The sequence below is a fragment of the Zonotrichia albicollis genome, chromosome 18 (assembly GCF_047830755.1).
Source record: "Zonotrichia albicollis isolate bZonAlb1 chromosome 18, bZonAlb1.hap1, whole genome shotgun sequence".
Classification (NCBI taxonomy): Eukaryota; Metazoa; Chordata; class Aves; order Passeriformes; family Passerellidae; genus Zonotrichia; species Zonotrichia albicollis.
Window position 1 is genome coordinate 3278740 of NC_133836.1, and position 27035 is coordinate 3305774.

The window sequence follows — 27035 nt, forward strand, 5'->3', positions numbered from 1 at the left end:
CCCACTTTGGAGCTCACTTACAGCTCCACCTGCTTTGCACAAACCAGCACCATCCAACACCCCAAACCCTCATGTAATTACTGACCACTGCTATTTCTGTGACACCTAAGGTCACTCCTGAGGTCCCAACCTATTCTTTAGGCATATAATGCCAGAACATCTGCTCCCAGCTCAGCAGACAGTTAAATATAGCTCACACAGCACTGCTCTGGCACAGGAGCTTAAGGTCAGGTGAGCTGTGCACATTTTGTGCAGGGCAAACACTTTCTTGGAGCAGAGGAGCTCTCGTGTCCTTTAGGGAAGTGTCCCCTTGGCAGAGCTGAGGCTGAGGGTGGCCCCTCTATCTGCTCCCAGTCCCCAGGCTGCTGAATGCCCACCAATGCTGACACACAATATGTGAGGCATCCACTTCAGCTGGCTTTCAGAAAGATCTGTAATGAATCCCCCCACAAAGTTTATAAAAATAATGCTACCAGAGATTGTATGATATCAGCTACTCAAGTCAAGCAACTGGGGTTGAGTCCACTGGACATAAAAGGCAACAGGAGCAGAGTTAGGCCAGAAATGAGCAGAACTACATCCAGTTATGCTCAGAAAATATTTCTCCTTGCATAGCTGAAGCAGAAAGCTGTAACCAGTACCACAAAGAGTTTTCAGCAGAGAACAGTTATTTATACATATAAAATACAGAGTGAGTACATGTGCAGTGTGTTCCACTGCAGAACTCGCTCTGCAAACTCTGGTGAATTCACCCTTCCCACAGAAAGCCTTTTATTTCATATATAAATACACACACATCAACACTCCCTGCATTACTAAATTCATTAAAACAGTTTTAGAGAAAATAAGGTGCCACCAAGGCGACTGCATTGCTATGCCTTCAGTTAATGAAGAGAAGTTAACTCTGCAGATTTGCTGCAGACAATGACAAGAGATCCAAGCACCCTCCAGAAAGCCCATGTGTAACAACCCAGACTGCAGTGACATCTTCTTGGTGTCTTACCAAGCAAAGGGACTTTGTTCTGCAGCAGCTCACAATAGCCTGCAGTGAGAATTCCAACAGGATTGCTGGGAACAAACCGTCCTTCCTTCACCAAACGCTCACACGTCCGCATCAGAGTCCCTGAGAACTGAGAAGGGTCCACCCCGTAGTCTCTCCAGCCACCAACACCATCTGCCACCCCTGCAAGGAAGCACAAAACCACAGTTACCTCCACAGAAATGCTTTCCAAAACAACGGGGTTAATTATTTGCACCACCTGTGATATTCAGTGACTAAAATGTAGGGCATGGCACCTGCCTGGAAAACATTATAAATTTCTGAGTATTTTGAAGGTAACTTCTGATATCAGCTCCCCAGCAAATCTCCAAATATAATCTGAACTGCTGAGAGGAAGGCAGAAGTCTAATGCTGAGAATGAGGAAGATGGGGATTCAATCCCATTAACCTCTCATCAGTCCATTATTCACTTCAAAAGTGAAGGTCAACATTTTAGCTAGTACAGAATGACACAGAAACTCTTGCTGCTATTCAGCAGCACAGTTTTTCCTCAGACAACCTCCTCATATGAAGGACAATGATTTCTGTTTGGTGTTCTCAATTTCTGTAGAGAATAAATCTCCATTTTACAAGGGTTTTCCAAACTCCATGTAATGAACACAATGCTGGGACCTACCCCTTTCAAGGAGAGTTTGTTGCCTACAGCTTCAGCCAAGCAACAGAATGAAAACTGACTGTGATCCAGAGAATTTTCAGTTATTCAAAACAACCTGGATATCAGAAAATTAGACCAATTCTGCCAAAGCCTGGGAAGCTTCTAAGCAACAGGGAAAACAGTGACTGTGGCCATGGAAAGGGGTGATCACAGGGAGGTGAGCAGCAGACACATTTTCTGCTGCTCATTTGGTTCAAGAACTTTGAACTTCTTCCAATTGCCTAAATGATAAAAGCAAAACACTGCTGAAGGTATTATTTGAGATTAGAATGCTACTATGTGGAAATTTTTCCCAAAATCTTTTTGATCCTCAGCAAGGGACAAACCATTTAAAACAAAAATTTCCAAAACATAGCAAAGCTGAAATATGTTCATGATAAAAGCACAAAAAGCAAATTTCAGTGCTGAAGGACAGTCTCCTCAGGAAAAAAACTGCTATGATCAAAGGCATGAAAATGTGAGTGAGAAGATAAAAGCCAATTTCCTCATCTCCCAGTGCCCTTCACACGGGACAGGGCTGAAACTGAGCTGGGAGGTTTAGAGCCGACCTTGGCGTGAACTGTAATCTGCCAGGAGGCTGTGGCCACACTCTGAACAGCCCATCAACATTAATCAGATTTCTCCCTAAAATAGTGCACAACCTTTCAGACACCTGCTTTGTCCCTGTGCCTCCTCAGAAGAATGTTACAGGAATGCAGATCCTGCATTCACCTCTTGGAGCAGCCCCTGGGAGGAAGCTCATGTAAAAGCACCCAACATTGTCAGAAATGACTTTTCTACTCCTCAAGAACAGATTAATCCTCTCCCTACAGGTCTCACCACCTCAGGTTAATACTGGATTAACTCTTTAATTTCTGCTGCCACACAGACAAGTCTGGAACAAGAGATCATGAAGGAAAGGTTCTAGAGCTGGAACTTGAAACAGAAACTCAGCTTCAGGTTAAATGATGGAGCTTCAGGTGAAGTTACCAGATCAACATTTGTTTTCCTGCCCTTTAAAATGAACAGAGTCCAGATGTATTTCTGCACTGCTTCCCTCCCAACAGGGTTAATGCAATGAAAAGATGTTGGCCAAATGCTGCCCAAAGCTCTTGGCTCCCAAGGCTTGCAGAGAAAGCTCAGCAGAAGTTACAGAGTTCCCTCAAGCGATCCAGAAAATCCTTTCAGATCAGAGTTGGGAAACCCTGACACACAAACACTGCAGCTTTAGCACAGAGCACCAGAAAGCCAGCACAGCAAGCACCTGAGAAGGTCAATCATCAAAACCCATTCCATTTATAAACGAAAAACGAGCACACCATCTGCCTTTCTTTGTTCATTTCTTACTCCAGGCAGGAAATGTGAATCCACAACCATGGCAGCACCTTCACACCCTCTCCTGAGCCAGGCACTGCCTTTGTCTGTCTGCCTTCCTGTCTGCTTTTTGCAAGCCATAAACAGCTTTGAGTAGGTTCTGCCAGTGCCTCCCAAAGGCACCTTCATGTTCTGCAATCTCTGTAAACTGAGCAGCCTCACCTGGGAAAGGAATATGGGACTTTGAAATAGTTTGAGTAAACTGCTAATGAAATAGATGAAATATAAATAGGAATAAAGCTTAAGTAAACTTTGTGTTATTTGGTACACAGCAAACAAGGAGTGAAACTGTTTCAAACTCCAGAAGTAGCAAAAACTAAAACTCAGCTTTGATTAATACCAGGTTTTCCCTCTGTCATCAAAAGAAAATTCAAAGGTGTTGCTATTGGCAGGATCCCTCCCAAGGAATAATGCCAAGCTCTGTTTATATATAATACCTTTGCTTTCATCCAAGAAGAAAATAAGGTATATATTCAAAATGATGACCTTTCCAACAAATACTGAGGCTTTCCTTTGAGCCATAAACCATTGAGTTCCAGTATTAACCATGTTAAAAATTAGGGATCACAGGACATTTAAAACAAAATGCATGGCTGAGAATTGCTGAAACTGAACTGTACACAAACCAGTGTAGAGTTTTTTCATTCATGCCATTCAGTAAATGAGAAAATTTTATACAAAGAACATTTCTGTGGCTATTCCTTGTTCAAGCCCATGCAGAAATTACACAAGCATCCACGTGACAGTGCAATGCCTGCAGCCAGATGAACCACCACTGTAAATAAAGCAATTGAAAATTTCACAATAAATTACTTCAAAAGAATAAATACTTCTCAAGTCTTTAACTGTATTACAGAGATCTTTCAGAATCTGAGTTCACACTCCACTACATTGCCTTGTGCTGGAAAACACAGAAATATGCCTGCCAGATAAAATACTTGCTGCATGTGTCAATCCAAAACTTGGCTTTTTCCAGCTCCTCAAAGACTCAGAATATCAAAATCTCTCTCAGAGAAACACCTGTCAGGCAGTTACAGGACAAAGCACAAATGACTGATGCTGCAGCACTGAAACTGAGCCAGGGAAGATGCTGCTGGTGAAACCTGTTAAAGCTCATTTCAAAATGCTGAAAGCACCTGGGATGAGATTCCAGCTGAAATGCAAATGTGGAGCTGTTCTGCCTGCCAGCACAGGAGCTCCCTGCAGAGGCCCAGGGCAAACCAGGCAGTGCTGAAAGCAGCAATATCTGCTTTTCACCACTCACTGGGGTGAGTGAGACCCAGGTGTTCTCCTGGCTCCCAGCAAATATAAACTAAACAGCCTGGAAGTTCATAACAAAGCCCTGATACTGATCAAGCCCTGTTTAATATAAATAATGTTATGAGGGGCAGTTCTGGTTAGCTGGCAAATTAACCTGCCCATGGGCAGAGTCCAAAACCACCACCCTGTCCCAAAAACCTCTTGAGAGTTGGACATTTTGAAATATTGCATCAGCCAAGAATAAAAATCACACAAAGCAGCAGGCAGGCACAAGTGTGTCAGCAGGAGCTGCCTTTGCATGCAACCACAATTAACTTTCTAAGGCACTCAGCACATCCTACTGAACTTTCAATTTCTTGAGATCCTTACCTGAAATAGCAATGAATCACTGCTAAAAGAACATCAAAAGGATGTATTTATAACTGAATTTTGCATCAAATATGGAGGCTAAAACGGTAAAAAATGTGCAATGAGTTGCACCACACGAGTCTGAAATATGGCACCTAGTATTTGTCAACATCAGAAGTGAGATAAAACGATAAGATTTCTTGTTTTATCAGTGGTGGGATAAATCACACACCTAGACAGGTTCTACACCCAAACCAAGTTCAAGGCCCAAAGCCAGCAGTGACCCTCAGCAGCTTCCCTGGATCTGTCAGAGCTGAGGGGTCTCTGCCCCCCTTTAAGGGTTTGACAAAGAAATAACCCAGTTAAATACAAATCCCTGAGGACAGATGGTGTGTGACTGCTAACAAGTTACAGAAGGGAAGGTTACTTATTCACACTGGTACAGTAAAACTTAAACTACCCTTGCATGAAAATAGAAAGGTTCTGGAAGAGTAACTGGGTAAGTGACAAAAACGAGCAAAAAGCAAAGGCAAAGTGAGCAACGATGGAGGAGAAACAGGGAACTGGAGACATTAAATTGTGCATCTACTCCCAGAAGAAAGCAGCAGTTCCTTCTATCTGTTTTCCCCTCCCACTACAGCACACTTGTTACTGAAGCATTTTTACCAGGAAGCATTTTTACCCTATTTTATTGAAGCCTGAGAATTCACTCACTGCATCTGGGGAGCTCCAGGAGAACACTGAACTATAAATTATTTCTGCAGGCTTTATAAAAAATCCCCGAGTGCCAACTACCTGATTTCCCAAGGTGTTCAGGGGCTGTGCAGCTGCTGAGGAAGGGCAGGGGCTGGAAATCAATCCCTGCCAGCCTGACCCACTCAGGCTCAGCACTCACAGCAGGGATGAACCACAGCAAAGAGCAGGAGATTTTCCAATGCTTCCAATGCACAGGGATGATGAACCCTCACCCCTGCACTGAGCTCAGCTTTGCTTATTTCCCTCTGATTTCTGACAGAACCTGCTCTTCCTTCAGGCCAAGATCTGTAGGAATGGCAAACTGGCTGCCATCAGGAAGCATCAATTACATTTACAGTTAAAACCAGTGTTCAGCTGGAAATTCTGACCCCAGTACTTGTGTGCAATGTCCTTGCAGAAGCTGAGGGAAAGAAGAATAACCAAACACGAGTTTCATTCTCAGAGGTTACATCCAACGCTGCTCCAGAGCAGCTCTGCTGACACAAAGTCAGCCTGTGACTGCTCATGGGGTGGCTCTCAGTCTGCAGGGTCCCTACAAATGCAGCACTGATGCTCCCAGGTTAAACAGGAAATCTCCTGGGAGCTGTTCCAGGCTGAGGCTGGTGTGCAGAGCTCTGCTCCTGCCTCCCAGGCTCCCTGAGCCCTCACAGGCAGTGGGTGAAAGGTGACTCCGAGGGAGGAGGGCGACTCTCGGCTCCTTCAGTCTGATAACCTGTGATAAGGCAGCAATCTCTTTAATAGGTATGATACCAAATAAACCACTTAACACAGTCCTCTGTGACCTTCAGGCTTCCAAGGAAGGATCCCTCCCTCCTCTACAGCTGCCAGAACAACCTTGACATTTCACCCACAAATCCTTTGAGGTGCTGAAGTTTACTTTTCCTGATGACACTACCAATATTCCAGGGCTTTGTCACTCTGCAGCTTTATCTACCTCCTATGCAGGCTGCTGATAACATTTTCAAACCACGTGCAGCTCCTTTCACTTTAGAGTAGCTGCCCTGCAGCACCCAGACACTCCAGAAACTTTAAAAATCAAAGATTTGCAGCAAACAGAACAACTGTCAAATTTTAACTCTGCAGTGAACACACAGTTTCCTGCAGCCAGTCAGTTTTTCCTTACTCCAGGGGACAGGAATAGTTTGGAAGAGTCAAGTCCCAGTGGCCACAGGCAGAGCTGTGCCCAGCCCAGACATTGTATAAGTGATGCTGTCACGGGATGCACTGGCTGCTGCAATGTTTCAATAATGACTCACACAACAGCTCGGAAAATCCATAAAAACAGCAAAGACATCGGGAGCCTGATAAGGCCACAACAAGCAAGGAAAGGCAGATCCCCAAATTAAGGAAAAAAATTATCACCAGCATGTGACATCTCAACATTTCTAGAGGTGAAAACCTTGGCTTTAACTCTTACTTTTGATAATTTAGTGAAATGACTGTAAAACTGTTTGGGTTAATTTTTAAAATTTGGCTCATTTCCTATGTAGTAAAAATCCTACTTGCATGCTAATGAGAAAAGACAGAGGTGTCAGAGTTTTGGTTTTCAGCTCTGAAAAAAAACCCAGTATTTCTGTCCTCAAAAGTTCCAAAGGCATCACACATTAAGCAGTACAGAACATCCCCCAAATCTCTGTGAGAGATTTCAATATTCTGAGCATCTGAACACCCAGGCAGTGAATGAACAGAAAAGCACATCGTGGTACAAGCAGCAGAGAAAGGAAACAGGCCTGGATTGTAAAGCTCTGGAGATTAACATTAGCAGTAAAGCCATTTCCTTTCCTTAGGGTGATCCCTAAGGAAAAACTCCTGTTCTGAGCTTCTCATTTCTGCCTGTGCTCAGAATGGGAAGAAAATATGCAAAATTGACAATTATGCTCCAGATAAAAGCAAAACTGAGGATTCAAGCACACCAGTAACAGGCCTTATCAAACCTTGAACAACTATGGGAGGACTGAAAAGAACCTGAACCCTCATCAGCCTTCTGCTGATCTTACTGTGAAAGGACAAAGCTCAGACTCAAGACACTGTTCAACATTCAGCCTTTGAACTGCACAGCACACTGACAACAAAAGAAGTGTTTAGCATTTTGATTCTGCTATAAACACACTGCCAAGCCAACTCTTGTTTGACCTAAGAAAATGAATCCCCAAGCACTCATGCCAAGTGGCTGGGAGTGTTCCCTCGCTGCTCCACCACACCCAGCCCATCCCACACAGGCAGGCTCTGCACAGGGCACCGGCACACGGCAGTGCCACATTCACCGTCTGCCTTTGTCCCTGAACACTCCTCACTCCAAGTGGCACACTTGGAATTTGCTGTGTCAAATGTTCACTTTGGCTTAAATCACGTCAGCCTCTTCCTTAAATGTCAAAAAATGAAGTTTGGAACCCAACAGTGCAGCTCAGGGAGTTTTGTTGAGGTGCAGAGTTTGGTACTGAGGTAGCACAAAATTTTGGAGGGGCTTAAAAAAAAATCATGAAGGAATCTCAGAATTGTGATGGGAATAAGAGGAACTGAGGGCAGGAAAACTCTGGTGGTGCTGAAAGTGTCTCTGCAGCAGTGCAAAAGGGCTGGAGGAGAAAGCAGAGATGATCCCAGCAGCAGAAACTGGAGAAAACCACCACGTTTGTAAACCTAGGAGCTACAGATGAACATGAAAGAGCATCAAGCTGGAAGCATCAAAACCCACCTGAACATTCTGCAGAAAGTACAGAGACTTTGGGTTTTAAAAAAGCAATAAAGAACTGACATAAAAAAACTTTACTAGGGGAGAAATCCCCAAATAAAACCCAACAGACTGTCTGTTTAAATTATTTGCTTCTTGGTACTTAAGACATCCTGGGTCTGCTGCCCTCTCTGCTGTTTGATCCTTAAGTGGAGCTACAATTCTGTTTGTTTCCAAGTTGTCATGAAAATTAATGCAAAGACCAACTTAGAAAAGCAACCCTCTGTTGATTCCAGCAGGAACACAAGACAAACTGTAGGTCCACATACAGTAATTACCAAATATGGCCAAAACCCCCAAACAACAATCAAATAGGGCTAAATCTGTCTCTTGCCCACACAAAGAGTCCACTACAAAGTACAGGAGATCCTGCATTTCTCTTAAGGGCAAACAGCAATTGCTCAGTTATTTATCAGTGCTGGTCTAGCATGAACTTTAAAGGCAGCCAGGGTTAGTCACATGCTAAAGGAAGGGTGTCCAACAGCGAATTCTAATCCACAAAAGTTTATCTGGAAGAGGCACCACAGAGAAGATGATGAGTGTCTGAAATGCACCCACCAACCTTCCACACCTTGAGAGCTGAGGCATCACTCTTACAGTATCAGCTTCTTTAAGAACAAGCAGCAATAACTGTTACCTAGCACCAACTTGCAGCTTCCTGAGGAAAACCTCTCGGCTCTGGTAAATGGCAACCAAGTTACAACGACAGCGCCAAACTGAAGAGCCACCAGCCACTTCCACAGCATGAGACAGCACAGGGCAACCCCACCGGTATAAAATACATAAATGCAAAAACAAAACACCAAAACAAAAAAAGTCACGGACAGGGGCAGGGAGGAGGAAGCTCTTTTTTAAGTGTCAAAGTTTTGGTAAAAATTTGCTTCTGGTAGTTACACCACGACTAACTTGTGCAGAGTGTCAGAGCCAAATTCAACCTTGAGTACACAGGAGAAAGGTCAAAGCACTGTCAAAAGCAGTGTTGCTCATAGTCTGAAGATTCTATTGATTCTCCATAATTACTCACTCTTCTAAAATTTGAACCCTTAAGATCCATTTCGCCAGTGATTCAAAACCAGAGAGGGCAATCAGGCCAGAACAAACAACGAAACTGAAGTTTGACATTTGATTCCAGTCTCAATGTCACTCTGCCTTTCACTTGACAAGGACATTGCACGCGTTAAAATCAGGAAGTGCCTGTTCAAGCGATCTTGTCTGTTTAAATGCAATGCATGTACACAAGGCTCGGGTTTTAAAGAAAGAAAGCGAAACGCACTGGGAGCTGTTTCTCTGAGTTCTGGAGACACCAGGCCTTACAGACACCCACAGGTGAGGCGCCAGACTGGGCCCGGACACCCGGCACAGACAATCCCCCATGCCAAAGGCGGGCAGAGCTGCAACAAAGAGCCCAAGAGCTTCCTTGGGAAGCTAAAACAGCGAACTCACGGTGACAGTGACAGACAGCAGCGGCTCCTTTGTCTGAGCCCGGGCGTTGAGGCGCTCGCCATGTGCAGCTCCGGGAAGGAGGGGGGGGTCACATCGCGAGGCCGCAGCCGCCTCAGCCCCCGGCCCGGCCACTTACCCAGCACATCGGCGGTGCGGTGCCGCGCCACGAAACACGCGTCATCCCCGTAGCACATGCCTTTCTTGAGGATGCCCTTGCGGAAATCTTTGCCGAAGCCACAGCTGGCCGTCACCAGGCTGTAGTCGCGGGAGTCCGTCTGCGACAGGCCGCCCAGGACCGCCCGCGCCACCAGCCTGCCGTAGGAGAGCACCGAGAACATGGCGTGGGGCGCCCAGCAGCCGAGCGCCAGGAACGCGGGGAGCCACCGGCGCAGCCGCCTCCTGCCCGCCGAGCGCCAGCCGCAGGGCGCCAGCCTTCCTTCCCCTGCCCGCGGGCCCGCGCCGCCGCCGCTCCGAGCCCTGCTCGCCGCGGAGCCTCGTCCCTCCGGCCGCAGCCGCGGTTCACCGGCCCGCGCTGCCCCTCACGGCCGGGCTCGCCGGCAGCGCCCCCGCCTTCCGCGCCACCCTCCCCGCCCCCCGAGGGGGGCCGTGCCAGCTTCCCGCTGCCCGCGGAGCTCTCGGGGCTCGCTCCGGGCTCGCTCCCCGCCGCCCGCGGTGCCCGGTCAGAGCCGCCCGCGCCGCCCCCGCGCCCCGCCGCCCGCCGCTGCCGCCATCTTCGCCGCGCGTGCTGAGGTGAGGTGAGGGCCCCGGCGCTGGGCGGGGCGCGCGGCCGGCCCCGCCCCCTCCCCGCCTCCCGGCGCGCGTGCGCGGTAGCGGCCCGCGGCCGCCCCCCATTGGCTCCCCGCCCCGGCTCATTTGCATGTTGCGGGACAATAACAGCGGGCGGCTCCCGGCAGCCCCCGCGGCGCCGAGCGGGGTCCGCGCCCCCGCCCCCGCCGGGCCCCGGCCGCAATTAACGCCATTAACGCAATTAATGAACGCTCTCACAGCGGGCACATCGCGGCTGCGCATAACCCACATACTTGCCCTCCACGCCCCGCGTGTCTCGCGTGCTCCGAATAACTGGCGGGGAGTCGCTGGCCGGCAGTGCCCCGTGCCTGCTGAGGACGGTTATGTGAGTCACGGAGCTGGGCCGGCTTTGGTTCGTTCCGAGCGGGACTCGCCCGGTTCTGCCCGGCTCGGAGCGGCCGCGGACACCGCCAGCTCTGCAAACCCATGCAAGGCTGGCGGTTAATCCATTTTGGTTAAGGAACGTGAAATGCCAAACAAAAGCCTCACGAGAAGGGTGCGTTGTGCAGTCATGGCTCAAACCCCATAAAAGCACGGTGATTGTAGCTGAGAGTGACACAAAGTGCTCAGCTGGACAACTTCAATAGCAACGACTTCAAGGCATCAATGCTGCAGAGACCCAAAAAGACCCAATTCCTCATTTTCTGCTGCTCGTGGGTGTGCAAACAACGGGTTTGTCCCCTTGGAAGTTCCCAGCAGGTTGCGCTGCAAATTCGTTTAATTCTCTGGGTACAGGCACGAGAGGCTGCTGCCATTTCTATAACCCGAGACAACAAACAGTGGAGGTGTAAATACAGCAGGGGAAGGTGTGAAACCTCCCCACGAGCTGCCTGCGGGGAAAGGAAGAGCTCTGTGCCACCATCCAGCACAGAACGCTGCTGAAGCACCCTCATTATCACAGGGAGGCATTGTGTCCCTGTGCACCTTGTCAGAGACAATATTGCCCCTCTTACACTGCTAAGGCTTCAGCAAAGTGTGAGAATTATCCAGCTAAAACCGAAATTGTGCCCAAACTTATTAAAAAAAAATTAAAAATCCTCGTGTTAGAACAGAGAGAAAGGGATGAACAGGAGGAGCAGCCCAGGCCCAGAGTGGTGGGTTAGGGAATGGCTGCACAGCTGAATGTGCCAATGTGCTGGAGATAAGGGAGTGCTGCTGCCAGGGTGTGAGGCACTGAGAGGAGCTACCTTGTTTGTCTGCTCTCACACCCTCCTTTATCAGCAAAGGGAAGCTCATACTTGCAGAGCTTCCCCCACAGAATCATCCCTTCCCTTCTTTGAGTCTCCTTCTTCCTCTTCCTCATCCAGGTCCTGTCTGGTTCCAGCCCAGCCTGGCCTGACCCTCGTTCTGTGCTGCTCAGGCTGGTGCAAGGTGACCTGCCCTGCATTCCCTGGCTCAGCCTGGGATCCCCCCAGCTCAAGCTCAGTTCTCCTTGCCTCAATGCTGAGTTTTCCAGGACTGAAGGGTTCTCTCTGTGCCACTTTGCCCAGCAGCCACGGCTCAAGCACTGAGGAACATCGTGAGCTCAGGGCTGACAGACTCATTGGCAGAGCACCACTCTGTGCTTCCCTAATGCTCCAAGCCAGGGCACACCAGGAGCTCTTCACACTCCTCCATCCTTGAGAATCTTTCAAACAGCCTCTCTGGGGGAGTGCTGGAGTCACAACCCCTCGAAGAGCTCAAAAAATGAGTGGATGTGGCACTTTGTGACACGTGGGGGTATTTGGTCAAAGGTTGGGCTTGATCTTGGAAGTCTTTTCCAATCCTAATGATCCCATGATCCTACCCCAGGTCACCCACTCAAGTCTGTCCAGACAGCCAGACAACCTCAAAATGTACATGGTAATTAGTAACCTTTGATGAACTCTGTCACTCCTGCACGAGGACGTTGTGCCCAGACAAAAAAACTGCTCCTGGTTTTCATTCAGAGGATCTCTGAGCTCCTGTGACACAAAACCCCAACTATTTTTACTAAAATGCTTCAGAACTGGTTTTCTGCACTGTTCAGTGTCAGTGTGGATGGTTCTCCCTGTAAATCCCTCCCAGCCATGCCCTGCTGCCTTCCTCAGTGTTATTCTTGTACCCTGAGAGTCGATACCCTGCCAAGTGATATTTGTTTAAAATTCCCCAATGCACAAATTTGGCACCAAAACTGGACCAAAGGGCATCCCCCTGGTTACTGCAGCTGGGTGGAATCTTCCCACCTCAAAGTCCAAGATCTATTTACATCAGCTCACTTAAGCTGCAAAAACAAAATGAACTCTTCCTGCTAGGCTTGTCCACACCAATAAATGCACTGGGGAGTGCAAAGCAGAAGTGCTGCACAAATTAATCAGCTGCTGAAGGCACAAGCAGGTTTCCAGCTTGTTTTAAAACTGATTCAGTGGGAGCTGACATCAATCCTCCCTCCCCAGTGTGTGAGCCCTGAGACTGGAGTGTGATAAATGTTACCTGTAATGCCATCTGCTGTACAGGCTGCCCCAGCTCATCACTATTTATTTATTTAAGGGCTAATCTTGTGCTAGACCAAAATGCAGTTTATTTCAGCCTGGTTTGACTTTGTTTGGACTCTTAATTCCAAATGCCTGTCCACTTGGACTTGTAAAGTGATCTGTCATAGGGCAAACCTCGTGTTAGCCCTGGAAAGATGAAGTTCAAGACAGCACAGTTGGATTAAAAAGAAAACTAATGTGAGAAGGACCCCATGAGGCTTCCCATGTGAGGAGTCAGAAATCACCAACAGGAATCACAGAATGGTTTGGAAGGGACCTCAAAGATCATCTCATTCCATCCCTGCCATGGGAAGGAACACTTTCCACCATCCCAGGTTGCTCCAGCCTGGCCTTGGACACTTCCAGGGATGGGGCAGTCACAGCTTTCATAATGCATAAATGCACATCAGAATCTTGCTGCTGAAACTGTAATTGAAATAATCATAGAGTAAATCCCTGAGCATGTTTCTGAATAAACAGGAATCTACTGCCTCTCAAATTGCTTGAATTTTCATTTTATAGGACCTCCCACATAAGGATCACAGAGCCCTTTTTAATTATTAATTAGCTCATGTTGACAGGATAAATTAAATCTCTCTGATGGAGAACAAGCATTGTGTATTGATGTCCTGATCTTATCCTACACACTTGGAGTTGCTCTTTGGAACCTGTTTCAGAAGTCCAATACCAGGGTGAGTTTTGTGGTGGGGAGTTTTTCAAATGTTTTTTCTTAGATGTCTTGCCTTTCTCTGCATGACAAAGGTGGGGTTTTTCCTATTACAGCAAGTATTTTAAGTGGATTTAGGTGAACTGTTGCTGTGAGTGAAGCCCTTAAAAAAAAAGGTCACGAGAAAACCAAGATTAATTCCCTCCTACTTTGCTTTTGAACAGTTGCCCACTTCTATTCCATTTCAATGGTAGATGCAGTAAGAATTAATACCTCTTTATTCATCCAGCTCCTGCCCACATTCATCCAGGGTGCAATCTGTGCTTTCACATTTCAGCAAGGCTTGCTTTTCATCTTGGAGTCTGGTCCCCTGTGCACCATCAGCTTTGCCAAGTAATTCCTGATGCAAGAAGAATGTATTAAATTGTTTTCCCCTGTGCAATGTCATCAGCCCCTTTTTACTGATTTTGGGCTATTTCCCTATTTTTTTTTTAAATGCGTGGCTTTCCAGGAGTTTTTCTCAAACCACCTTTGTGGGTTACACTTGGCCCACAACACCTGAACCGTTCCCGTGGTTCTGAGGGGACACCAACCCCTCACCACCGCCGGGATGGTCCTGAGGGCGCTGGGTGGCACAAGCGGCCGCCTGGCACCACCATATCCAGCCAGAACCCTGCGCGGGGCCTCTCCCCGGGGCTCCCCGCGCTGGGGGGCGATGAAGGAGCCCGAGGGTGGCTGAAAGAGCCGCAGATACCCGGGGCTGTGCCCTCCCTTTGGCCGCCATGTTCCGGGCGCGGCCCTTCCCCTCCACCCGCCAAGTCTCGCGAGAAGAGAGCGGAACTCGCCCTTCCCGTCATGCCCCGCGCGCCCTGGCAACGCGCCGTTGCTAAGGGCGGCCGCCATGGCGGCGCCGCCGCCCCTCTGGGCTTTCTTCGTCCTCATCCTCCTCCTCTTCCTTCCGCCGCCGCCGCCGCTCCGGGCGGAAGAGCCGGCCGATACCGCACAGGCGCGGGTCCGCAGCGCGCCGGCCCCGGTCACGGACGGTGGGTGCCCTCCGTGCGCTGCGGACACCGGCGGCGCTCCCCGGCTGAGGGAGCCCCACTCGAGACCTCCCTCGGGCGTTCGGTCCTTGGCCTCACCTTCGCATTGCGGCCGCCCGGGGCTGGCGGGGATCTCTCTGGGGCTCTCTGCTCGGGCAGCTGTAGCCGAGGCCGCTCGGAGCCTCCTCAGGAGGGCTCAGCCAGCCCCGAGCAGGCCCCGGGCCCCGGGCATGGACACCCAGAGCAGGGCATCCCACAGCCCTGAGGGTCCCTGGGCACGCTGATCCTGGCACGGACGCCCAGAGCAGGGCACCCCACAGCCCTGAGGGTCCCTGGGGTGGAGGGCAGGGACTGCTGCCCACCCAGCCCTGCTCTGAGCTGGCACAGGAGGGCCCTGGGTGTCCTTGCGGAGCTCCAGCACAGCCCGGGCTGGGTGCACGCTGTGCCCCAAGCGCTGTGGATACATTGTCATAAAAGCAGAGCTCCCAAAGTTTGGTTACTGTGTTCTCAGAAGGTGTTTCCCGCTATATAATTTGCTACACTTTTATGTCAGTTTTATATCCTGCTAGTGTTGCCCTCAGCTGAGTTTTCCATGGGTTACTTGCCACGGGAAAGCCACCCCAGTGCTGCCTCCTTAGGGAAAAGGGATTTAAATCCCTAATCTCACAGACATAACCTTGCAATCTAATAATCCATGTTTAAACTTCTCTGTTTACAGGGTGAGCTAAGGATCCAGGGCTAAGCTCAGCCAAGAGAACAGTCAGAACTCCAGAGATTCCAGGAAATACCTGGATGCTGTTCAGGTGGTCAGAGAGCATCCATGGGGCCACAGGGAATCAGGCAGCAAAGTGAAATAAAGGAATTAGTTATGGAAATGTTCTTTGAATGTCTTTCTTATAAAACAGTGGCCTTAATTTTCCTCATTCTGTGCTATTCTTAAGTCTAGATTAATTATAGAACAGCACCTCTCAAAAACAGTTCAGTAGAATAATATCTGTTCTTTGACTTTATAAACCTGAAGACCTCAGAGAGTTTGAAGAATTTACCAAGTGTATGTTACTGAGCCAGTTTACAGAATTATTAGCAATTACTCTGTGATTACAACATTTCACAGTGTCTAAAAACAGACAGAAAAAACAGTTTCAAAGAAGTCAATTATGGTTGTTTTGGCACATAAGGGAAATGTAGTCCTGGACCCTGAGCCATCCTCAAAACTTGTAAACATCTCTGCTCCTTCAAAATGTTTTATTTTTCTTCCCAATAAGCTGAAACAAGCAGATAAACACACCTTGTTTGTACCTCTTATTTTTTTTTCTCTGCAAGGCTGAGCAGATTTTCACACCTCCAAAATCCCTGTTGGGTTTTGTTTCTCAGGGAACTGTTTTTAGCATGGCTTGGTTTTGTCCACGTGTTCCAAATAAATCTGCTCAGCAGCAGAAAAGATGATTTATACAAGAAAACATGAATTTGGAGAGGACTTCTGACCACAATCAAAGCCAGGGCGAGGTGCCAAGTGTGGAGTGTCCCTTCTGCAGCTCTCGTTTCCCTCTCTGCTGCAGTTGCCAGGCTCTGTGTGTGCGACCTGCTGGTGGCACAGTGCGACACCAACTGCTGCTGTGACCCCGACTGCAGCGCCGAGGACTTCAGCCTCTTCACCACGTGCTCCATCCCCGTGGTCATGTGAGTGCAGAAATGACCAGAAAAGCACAAAATCCTTCTCCACTTGCTGCCTGTCCTCTCCTCTGAGCAGTTCCCTGCTGTCCTTCCCCCAGGCAGAGCACAAATCCAGCTCCCACCCAGTTCTCTCCCTCTCTCCTCCTGTTTCCCTGTGCTCCTCCCTGTGGGGATTTAGGTTTTGCTGCTTTTTTGGGGGTAAGAATGATGAATCTTTAGACTTTGATCAATGCAATGTCTGGGAGTTAAGAAAGCTGATCCCAAAGGACCAATCTGGCCACTGCTCTGCAGATCACCAGTTTTTATCAGTAAATTTATCAGTGGCCTCTTTGATTGCATTTATGATATCAGCTACACATTTAATCAGTTCAGAGCTTGTTGGAATAGTGTGAGCATTTTTCTGACCCTAATTTTACAACCTGTTCCTCCACTGCCACTTCACAAACAATAAAATGTAACATTATACCAAAAAAGTAAAGCCAAGAGTTGTTTCTTTGCTATTTAATCTGAAAACACCTTCACCCCAACTTCATCTTCTGTAAGAGGAGTTAAGAACACTCACTTCAAAATAATAATGTGCAAAAAAAAATCTCTTGGTGACTTCTCAGAACAATAAGTGCAGCTTTTTCAACCCACCTTCTGTATAAATTATGCCAATCTGAGCACTGGGTTTATTCTTGGTGCTTTGGAATTTGAATTAGCAGTCATGCCAGACTGTGGTTTCTTATTGTTCTGGCACACAAAAGACTCCTGCTCCCCATTTATAGATATTTATATGGATCAGAAAGGTCTAATCAACACCCTCCTGAGTGACACTTTAATTGCCTCAGATGACTGTGCTGCCTTTGTCAGCTAGAAATGCCTCAAATGAAATTGTGTTCCTTTGCCCAAATTCTTTTGTGTAACACATTTATTTTGCATGAAAAGCCAGGGGATTTTCAGTGTCTGCAGGTGTTGTGGCTCTCATTATTTACATCAGAGTTTATCTACATTTGCATATTTGTGTTATTTTGGCTGATCCCAAGGCAGAGGCCGTGAGATCTCTGAAACAGAAGGGTTTGATTTATGGTAGGATCCTGTTGGGTTTGATTTATGATGGGATCCTATTAACAATGACTCACCTCATAGAAAAGCTTAACTCCAGGCTTCAAAATCTCTGAAAGTCATTTCACTTCTCCAGGGCCTGTCCTCAGCTGCTGTGTGCTGCTAAAAACCAGTTTGAGAGGGATCATCAGCTGCTCTTTGTGGCGTGTGGGGCACAGCAGAGCTGCCAGGCTCTGAACTGGCACAGCCTCACATTCTCCTGCAGCTCCTGATGAGCCCATGGCACTTAAACACTCCTCCAAGACAGGCTGGGTTATTTCACCTCCTCTTCCTCACTCTGCTCTTTCTTTCACATCATCTCAAGCAGGAATTCTTCCCATTCCCTGCTCACATTGAATATTATTCCAACATCCATCAAACTGACCTGTTTTCCTGCTCTGGCATCTCCCTTGGGTTGTAGGAATGGAAGTGCTGCTGAGCTGTGTGTGTCCTGTGGTGCAGCCCTGCATTTTTGGGGTCTCAGCCATCTGGATCCCACCCAATTTGACATTTTCTCTCATGCTGTCCCTGGCTTTCCCTCCCCCAGTCCTTTTCTTACCTTCCTTCATGTGGCTGCTCAGTTTCCTCTGCTGAATAAAACATGTGGGAGAATTCTCTATTATTTATTATTAAGCACAGAGTATAAAACAACAGGAACCTTCTAAGGATGCACAGTTGTTCTACAAATTATATTAAATTCAGTCATTTCATGCTTTTTAAATTTTTCTGGTGCTGCCTCAGTAGTTTAAAAGAACTTTAAAACCTGGTCAACACTAACTTCTAGTGGATTATTAATTTATTTTGTGTCTTTGCAGGGGTGACAGCCAGCTGTGTAGTCAGAAAGCTGCTGTGTATTCTCTTGATGTTGAAGCAAATCCACCAGAAAGGATATTTAAAATAATTGACCAAGTCAATCCCAGTATTTTCTGCATTCATGCTACAAACTGTAAGTAGAGTTGTTGGCAATATTAAGCATTGTGGTGTTTTGTTTTTTTTTTTTGTAAGCTCTTTAGGTACCAGAAAAAACACTAAATCTAAAACTATTTTTATTTTATTAAACCCCTCAGGAAAGTGGTAATTCTGTCTGCTCACAGTCCTTATGTTGTGATCCTTTCACTTGTGAAAACATGAAATTAAACATCTGGTACCCTTGGTCTTCTCTGTTGGAGAAAACAAAATAGTTTGGGGTTTTTTTTTGTAAATAATTTAGCATCCTAAATAAATAATGCTTAAAATTGTCTCATTGTTACTAAGTATTGTTTCTGTATATTTTTTTCCTTTAATTATCTCCTTCTTTAAATATTTTATCAGATGAACAAGCCCTGTACTTCAAATCCCCTGAAATCCCAACTGCAGAGAATTTTGATGAGTTGCTTGACAAATTTGGAGGTGCAACTTTCAGTGCTGAGCCTGACAGCTGGAATTTGGATACAGATGCTCAAAATCCCCCTGAGGCAAATGAAACTTCCAGATATGAGGTAAATTCTCTCTGATTCAATAGGAGGGAAATTATATCTGGTGCAATTAGTATTAAATTATTCCAGAAAGAAGAAATCAGCATTGTTTGCATCTGCTTTTAAATAATGCAGTTCTGCTGGAAGAAGCAAAATTTATATTGGTCTTTAAATATAGAAATGTAAAATAAGAAATTTAATGTTTTGTGTTTAGTTACTTAAAAAGTGAACTAGATTTTTAAGGTCTTTGAAAAATAAGGAATTTTTTTTTCCTGCTCTTTTTTTTCTGCTATTTTCAGCATAAAGCTGTAGCAGTGACTGAAAAAATTGCTGCACAGAGCATTGCTGAGAGATCCTGGGGAAATGAGTACTGATTTTATTCATGTTTGTTGTCAATAAAAATGGGCTGACCCACACCTGTGTCCTGACTGTGGATTTTCTTTGGCAGTATGGGGTTCCTGTCCAGACAGAGGATGCATTTCTGAGGCTGCCAAGTCCTGTTGTCTCTTCTTGGTGCTCTGATGCAAATCCTGCAGGTTGGAAAATGCACTTGAATCCCAAATTTTTGCTTTTTATTATTCTGCTCTTAGATTAGTCAGTCAGAAAGCTGGCACACTCCCCATGGAGAATTCAGCTAACAATTCATAACCAGATGATTTTTAAATCACTCCTGTTTCTCTGGGTTTTTTTTTTGTTTTTTTAAGACATAGAATAGAAATTGTATTGTATCTCTATTAAACATTCAAATTGAGATTGAAATCCCTGAAAATCTTGTTAAAGGGTTGTTTATCCAACAGGAAAACGTCCTGTTTGGCAAAATTGGTTTAACCAAAGAGCACAAGGGTGACACCCTGAGGGAGGAGGGGTTTGCACCAAGCCAGCCCTGCTGGGCAGCCTTGGCACCTTCCCTGTGCCCAGGGTTCCTCTCACAAGTCAGATTTACAGGCTGAGCTCTGCATTTTAAACTTTCACACAATTTCCTGAAAATCTGCTGAGGTGGAGGTGAAAAAAACCCCCCAACCAAACCCACACCTGCATTTCCCAAAGCCCACTGCCACCATTAAATGTGGTCTCATAACAGTCAGGGTGGTGATTACAGGACTGAAGTCTCTTGTGAAAGAAAAAAAATGTCGTATTAAGAGATTCAAAAATTACTTAATTTTCATAAAGCTTTTTCTACTTGTTAAGAAATAATAATTTTTCTCATAGCATTTTTTTTGAGACTATAAAAAGTTTCATTCTTCAAAGCTCACATAAAAACTTATCTGCAACAGAGATGACACTTTCAATTTTGCTGGTGCTTGTATTGTTTTTCATTTTGCTTTTCATAATTGCTCTTTCACTTCCTCCAGTAACACTTGATGACTTTTTTTTTCCAGGGTTTTTAGTAAACCAAGCCACAAAATGCATTAGATCAGTAAGTGTGGAAAAATGTGACAGCATTCAAGCACTTAGCATGTTGTTTTATATCAACTCCAGCATTTTGGCAGTAAGTATGATTTGAAACAGCTATATAGCTGAAATACTCATATTTTATCTCTTTTACATCTGCAGAATGAAGTAACTTCTGTTTGCTGAGGGATATTGTGTTTTATTTGGATTTTTAAATTGTGGGTTGGGAAGAAATGTCACCCTGTACAGCAGATTTTATACAGAAAGCCTTTGGGAATGTTTTTACTTCAAGCTTTGGTAACAGAAGCATTTACTGTTCTCTACTTAGCAAAATATAAATAATATACTCAAAGATAAAATAAAAAATAATAGTTTTGGAGAGCCAAGGTCGTGGCACTGAGCTAGTGCAGTTTCTTGTTCCTGTGCATGCTCAGGCTTTTCCAAGAAGCCCATTTATCAGAACACATAATTCTAAGAAATCTGAGTTTTAGAGTTGCTAAAACTTTGCACTGAAAGAAGAACCTGTCAGGTTTTATCCTGTGCATCTGCCCCTTTCCTGCAAGCCTCAGTTTTTGATAGTGGGGGCTGACACAGCTTTCTTTGTGTTCCCAAGCAACATGACTGACAGAAGGTTTCTTTGGATCCTGCCTGCTAAAACCCAGTCTGGGGTTATTTTTCAAAGCTTTGCCTTCTTTTTCATCCCTTTCTGAGCTGGGGGATGATGCCTTCTGTACAAGTAAATCCCCTGTAAGGATATTCAGGAAGACAAAGAAATCACTCATGAAAAAATGAAACTAAAATGCATCATACCTTAACCTGATGGCTCCTTCCAGCAGCTGAAGGTTGTGAAGAAACAGCAACCTCTTCACCATTAAAATTATTTTAATTTATGTAATTATTTTAATTCATTTAATTAGCTGTGAGTAACTGCTTAAAGACCCCTTCCAGGCTGCTCACAGATTGCAAAGCTCCCAAAGGCAAGGAAAGCCCAACAAAGCACTTCACACCCTCACAGATGGGATCATTGAGGATCTCACTGAAATCAGCCAGGGATTGCTCCCAAATGTTGGCTTTTGATCCTCCTGCTGTGGAAGAAGAGGAGAAAACCCTGCCTCAGAAGGGCTTTGGGTGTCTCCATGTCCTCCCCAAATTAATTCTTGTTGGCTGCAGGACCAGAAAAGAGCAAGAGTGGCTCAGGCTGGGCTCCAGCAGCTGAGTGGGTTTGAGTTAAAGATGAATTCTCTTTCCTGACTGGAAAATCCATAACCCCTTATCCCTGTGCTGCTTGCCAAGGCAGTGGCTGAGCTTGGGAAGGGCCAGACTCTGCCCAGAGCACGCTGGGTGCCGGGAGGGATCAGCTGCAGGAACTGGGGAGGGCTGAGAAGCTGCTGGAGATGCTCTGTGGGAAGGGGAGGTGGATGTGACAACAGGAAAGCAATGGCACTGGGGACAGGGTGGCCACAGGGCAGAGCAGGAGCCCTCCCAGTGCCAGCAGGTGGAGCTGCCGGCATAGAAACGGCAAACCAGTAACGAGGGGAGCCTTACTGGGAGCACTGGGACAGAACAGCCCATCCCAGGATCCCACCCTCCCTGCTGCACGGGCAGCTGCGGTGAGAACCCTTTTGGGAACTGCTGCAGATAAACTCTGCCCTGTGCCCTGACCAGCAGATCCAGGGAGCGCTGGGGATTCCTGGGATGTCCCAGCTGGATCCTCACCCTGGAGCTTCACACACACCCTGCTCAGTGAGTGAGGAGCTGCCGCAGCAATGAGCTGGCCCTGCCTTTGCTGCCTCCCTGCTGAGGCCGCAGCGTGGCTGCAGAGCTGAGCGACCTCCAGAGACACCATCCATCACCCCAGCCGTGACAAACAGAGCTTCAGGAGTGGTGCTCACTCCCAGCACTGTTCCCTGAAGGATGAGTGTAATCTTTACAGAGATTTTTATTAGCCAGCTCATTCTGATGGCTGGGCTGTACCTTGGGATGATGAATGGGTGACAAACTGTACCTGCAGCACCTTCAGCTCTGCAGCTCCCAGCAATGTGTTCCCTGCTGGGACAGGAATGAGTCACTGCTCTCAGTATCCCGTCACAATTCTGCTGAATTTCTTTATGATCAGAGTCCAATCCTTGGTCCCTTCCCAAAGATGTGACTCAAACAGTCATTGGAAAGTCAGAAAAGTAAAACCTTTGACAGAATTCTGCTCCATGGGAGTATTTTTACCTGATTGATGACCTTGGTCTGACATTTCTGCCCTTCCATGAAATATTTTTGGTGGATATTTTCCAGTGGGGCAACTGTATAACAAGAGAGATACTTGCTTCTCTTGTATTGGTTTGGAGACCATGAAACTGGACAGGACAACAAAAGCTCTTCATTTGGGAAGCACAGCCTGGCAGGTTTCCTAAACTGGTGGTCTCTGAATAATTCTAAAAGTCAGAAGAAGGAGGGGAGTGGATTGTGGCAGTTCTTTTCACACTTCCTGGGTACTCTGCTTTATATCCAATTAACTCCATAACATAAAAGTTACTGCTATGAGAGGGAGTTAAATAGACAAAGCCTTACCTGCTTTACTTGGCTGCTACGTGCAATAGGTCAGATCTTTGCTACTGCTTTAATTTGTCCTTTTATTCTCCCTCAGGTGCCCAAATCAAGTCAGATGGTAAGTATCCTTCTAAATTACTTGGAAGAGCTGTGGGCAAAATTCTTATTAAGTTAAGGTCAGTGGGAATTTTTCACTGATTGATCAAATCTTTACATTTAAAAAATTACATCATTTGCTATCAGGAATGATGCTTAGCAACTCCAAGATAAAATGCTGCCTGCAAACATTCAAGCCTGATACATTCCTTTCATATAAAACTCCCTATTTTCAAGAAAATATCTTATTTATTTATTTATTTATTTGGTTGAGCTTCAGCAGCACTTGTAACACAGCAGTTGTTCAGAGAATTACTGCATGCTGTTGCTGTGGAACAGAACCCGGAAAGGTCACAAATATAATAACACAGAAAAAGCCAAAATTAATTATACCAGTGTTCAGAGCTGACATGGGTCTGTTTTTCAGGTGAATATCACTGTCCAGTCCATAGTTGTCCAGTCTGTGAATGGAATGAGGACTTTACTGAGCAGCAGTGAAGCCCTGAGGCTCCCCATGGTTTTGGATGGGCTGTGCATCAATGCAGTGCTTGGGGTAGGTCTGGCAGCCTCTTCCTCCTCAGAGCTGATGGAAAACATCAAATCACTTCTGATCCCCAAACTGCAAAGCTGTCAGGAGGCCTTGCAGCTTCCGTTTTTGTGACATCTCCTGAGTAAATGTCATGGGAGAAACACTGATTTTGGGTAAAAGGGAGCGTTTTGCAACAAAATAATAACTGTGCAATATAACATGGAGCCAGGCTGAAATCCTGGTGCTACTTCTGTGTATGGGGCAAAACAGGCAATGACATGAGTTTGGAATTTACTTTATGCTTGGGAGAAAATTATTTCAGGGGCACTAATGACAGAGATGCTGCACATCATCTTTTAATTTTAAAGATATGTCTGTGCTTAGGTTTATCAAGAAGTCAGTTGTGAAGAGGCTCCAGCTTCTACAGGATAAAATCCATCCCCACCCTGGAGCTGAGTTTCTTAAGCAAAGAAGAAAGAAAATACTTGCATGGTTAAATTTTTTTTCTAGTTTCTCTTATGTATTTATTCAAATTAATATCTAAAATGTTTAATTTTCAGGTGAATTATCACATTACCCACACAGACACAGGAGAAATAATAGAAGCAGCTGCAGCTTTTGTCTTGGGGGCAATTAGCAGAGAAGCACTTTCAATAGAGCAGAGCTTCGAAATCAGCTTCACTCAGGTAACTGTGGAGATGTCATGGGTGACTTGGTAAAAGACATTTAATTACAAAACTTATTAAAGTTGAATCAGAACAATTGTTAGCAGCAAGGTAAAGCAGGACTTGCCCTGGCTGCCCAGATGAGGCAGCATTTCAGAGCTGGGCAATGGAGGCCTCCAAAATCTGGCACATTTTTGGGCCCCAGCTTGTGACTGTAACAGAGAAAGCAAAGCCTCACTTACAGTTTTGTCCTCATCATTCAAGGCAGGTCATAATCCTAAAATAACTGAAATATTTCTGTGTTTTCCAAGCATTCAAGTGCAGGATAAGAACTAATGCTGTGTTTGCATTGCAGGAGAACACACAGCCAGTTCCTCTGAGTGGCAATCCTGGTTATGTTGTTGGGCTGCCTGTCAGAGCAGGATTCCAGCCTCAAGGATATCCTTCCCCTGCTGCATTTCTGTTTGCTTCCCTTGCTCTGGTCCAGCCTCACAAACCCTTTCTAGCACGGACATCTATGAAATACATCTGTTCTCTGCCAAAAATAAAAATGTGCTTTTCTGGCTGTGTTTGAGGAGGGAATGACTCAGTCCTGACTGCAATCTCCTGGGACTGTACTGAGGTACATTTAAGCCTCCATTGCACACCCTGGTGCTTTTTCACACTGGGAGAGGAATCTGGAGCCATTATAGCATTTGCAGCTATATTTTAAGGATATGATTAAGAATTCTTTTTTTGTCCTGATATCCATCAAGCATTTAATTTCCCTTAACTGTGTGTTACATCTGGCATCATTCAGAGTAGTAACAAACACAGCCAGCTCACCATTCTGCACAGCACATCCACCCAGGACTGCCTGGCAGCACAGGGAGCCAGAGCCCCAGTATTATTTGGTTATAACATGATATCAGGCTGTAAGTTACGGTAAGAAATTATTAATTTTTTTTTTATTTAATGCTTTTAACCCTCTGACAACCCTTTCCCTTAGGCTCTGTTCAGGTCCTGGGCCATTTATACAGCTAGAGGAATATTGAGAATGGAGTATTTAATTATAAAAAATGTCATTTAATTAACAATGGTCTTTCTCTTGGAAAGATTGTGTACATTAGCAACTGTAGCCAGAAGGCTTGAACAGAGCAGAGAGCAAGGAGAAATGATGACTGTGCCAAACCAATGGATTTTGCTCTAACTCATCTTTTTTTTTTTTGTTTTCTGGAAGAATTACAGCAGCTATGAAATGCCAGCCTTTGGCTCAGACTCTCCTTGATGTGCTGAAGGGCCAAAGCTTTCCTGAGTTCGTGGCCTCATTTGGGAATTCTCAAGCCCAGGATGTGCTTGACTGGGTGCCAATAACTCAGCTCCACATCTCAGAACAGGTGAAGTTCAACCACTCCCACCCCTCCACCCTCACGAGATCCGTGCCTGTGCTGCAGCAGCAGCTCAGCTTCACACCCTAAAAATGCAGGAACCAGCTGGAGGAGAAAATGGGGCTGGGAATGCAGAAACAAGCTGGAAGAAACTCATGGAATATTCACAGAGGGTTTCATTCTTGCTCTAGAAGTTATATTTCATCAAGCTGGTATCCAGGCACCTCAGCTATGGATCAGGGCAATGTATTGGGTAGAAAATGAGTTGTTTAAACACAGGTTGGAATGTTGTTCTTCTAAGGATGAAGAACCAGAGGTGACAGAGGGAAGGAACAGAATCAGGGTTTCCCCTCCTAATCCAGGCCAGGGTAAGAGAGAGATAAGCACAATATCACAGTATAGGATTGTGGATGGTCTCTTGCATGCTTCTGCAAAAAGAGTGAATGGTTTCTGTAACCAGAAGTGTGGGAGTTCAAGGAGACATGCCTAAAAATATTTAACATTGTAGCCTTCAAAATTCTGCCCTGGCAGAGTTCAGGGTTTTTGTCCTGCCCAGCAACAGTGCAGGGTCCATCTGCTCTGGTAACCTCCTCAGTGAGCTTTGTGGGGACATTCTACCCTTTTAACAACTTGAATGATTCATTACTGTGATGGTTTCTGCACAGGGCAGACAATGAGATGATTTCTCACACTTTGCAGAGCTCATGCCAAATACCTGTGTCACTGGGAATAGAAATAAAGTGGACTAAATATGGATCCCTGGTCAATCCCCAAGCCAGGATAGTGAATGTTACAGCCACAATCACTAGCAGCACACTGAAGCAGGTATGTAATTAAATTACAGGATTTAAGATAAAACAAGTGGCTTGTTTTCCTTGGGTATCAGCTGTGTGACAATGAGCCAGATAATCTCATTATCTAAAGGCAGCACTTCACATTAGAATGTATTTACACCCAGCAGTTCTCTTCCAGCTCAAACACAGCTGTGGGCTCCTTGCCAAAACACACTTCAATAAAAATCTATATAGCATTTATGGAAAGAAACATGGAACTACATAGAAAAGAAAAAAAATGCCTTTTTAGCAAATATAACCCAGACCAAATGCATGATTGAACAAATACAAAACTGAAGCTAAGTCCTGTTTGTATTTTCATTGCAGCTTCCCTCAGGAAGAGAAAGGATTATTCCTGTAACAAGTTCTGTGGTTTTCACTGACATTTCTTCACCTGCAGAGCCAAGCTACAAAGCTTGGCCCACCATTAACATCAAGTTACCCTTTGACTTTTTCTATCCCTTTGTCTAAGGTAAGTATGCATAAAAAACCCCAATTTCTGCTTTATCTTATTTTTAGTCCATTGTTTATCCTGTGACTATGATGGGCCATCATTTTTTTCAAAGTTGTAGATGCTGGGCTAAATTTGGCCAAGAGAGGAAGGGTGAGACCTTGTGAGGGCTCTCAGAAGGTTTAGAGTGAAGAAACCCCCATGAAGTGGAAAGTACCCAACTGTAACTGTGCAGAGAGGACAAAGGTTGCAGTTTGAACTTGCTGGTGGCTCTGGCCCAGCCCCAGCCCGGCCAGCAGAGCCAGGAGGGGAAGGGAAGAGCACAGGGAAAGCAAGTTCAT

At 45.9% G+C, this 27035-nt stretch overlaps 2 protein-coding genes across 3 annotated transcripts in view; one reads left to right on the plus strand and one right to left on the minus strand.

Annotated features, from left to right (window-relative positions):
- Positions 1–10392, minus strand: part of PPTC7 (protein phosphatase targeting COQ7) — a 20462-nt gene extending 10070 nt beyond the window's left edge. The window contains exons 1-2 of the mRNA XM_005491534.4: positions 9740–10392; positions 1004–1183 (exon numbers count right to left, since the gene is read on the minus strand). Of these exons, the coding sequence (XP_005491591.1) occupies positions 1004–1183; positions 9740–9941 (382 nt within the window). The 5' untranslated portion in view covers positions 9942–10392. The remainder of the gene's footprint in view (positions 1–1003; positions 1184–9739) is intronic.
- A 3085-nt stretch (positions 10393–13477) lies between these two features.
- TCTN1 (tectonic family member 1) lies at positions 13478–26715 on the plus strand. 2 transcript variants are annotated; one of them, XM_074554148.1, is made up of 14 exons: positions 13478–13594; positions 16169–16289; positions 18182–18312; positions 18678–18844; positions 19269–19356; positions 20200–20309; positions 22851–22871; positions 23277–23402; positions 23939–24064; positions 24399–24481; positions 24827–24967; positions 25263–25419; positions 26110–26235; positions 26571–26715. In XM_074554148.1, coding segments are annotated over exons 2-14 (1422 nt in total). In that variant the 5' UTR covers positions 13478–13594; positions 16169–16287; the 3' UTR covers position 26715. The 2 variants fall into 2 exon arrangements, with proteins under 2 accessions (XP_074410249.1, XP_074410248.1); XM_074554147.1 differs by lacking the exon at positions 13478–13594 and adding an exon at positions 14412–14612.
- The last annotated feature ends 320 nt before the right edge of the window (positions 26716–27035 follow it).

Coding starts and splice junctions, on each gene's coding strand:
- TCTN1 (XM_074554147.1), top strand. CDS start 14,471: ATGGCGGCGCCGCCGCCCCTCTGGGCTTTCTTCGTCCTCATCCTCCTC. Junction 14,613..16,168: donor GCCGGCCCCGGTCACGGACG/GTGGGTGCCCTC, acceptor TCTCTGCTGCAG/TTGCCAGGCTCTGTGTGTGC. Junction 24,065..24,398: donor TCGAAATCAGCTTCACTCAG/GTAACTGTGGAG, acceptor TTTGCATTGCAG/GAGAACACACAGCCAGTTCC.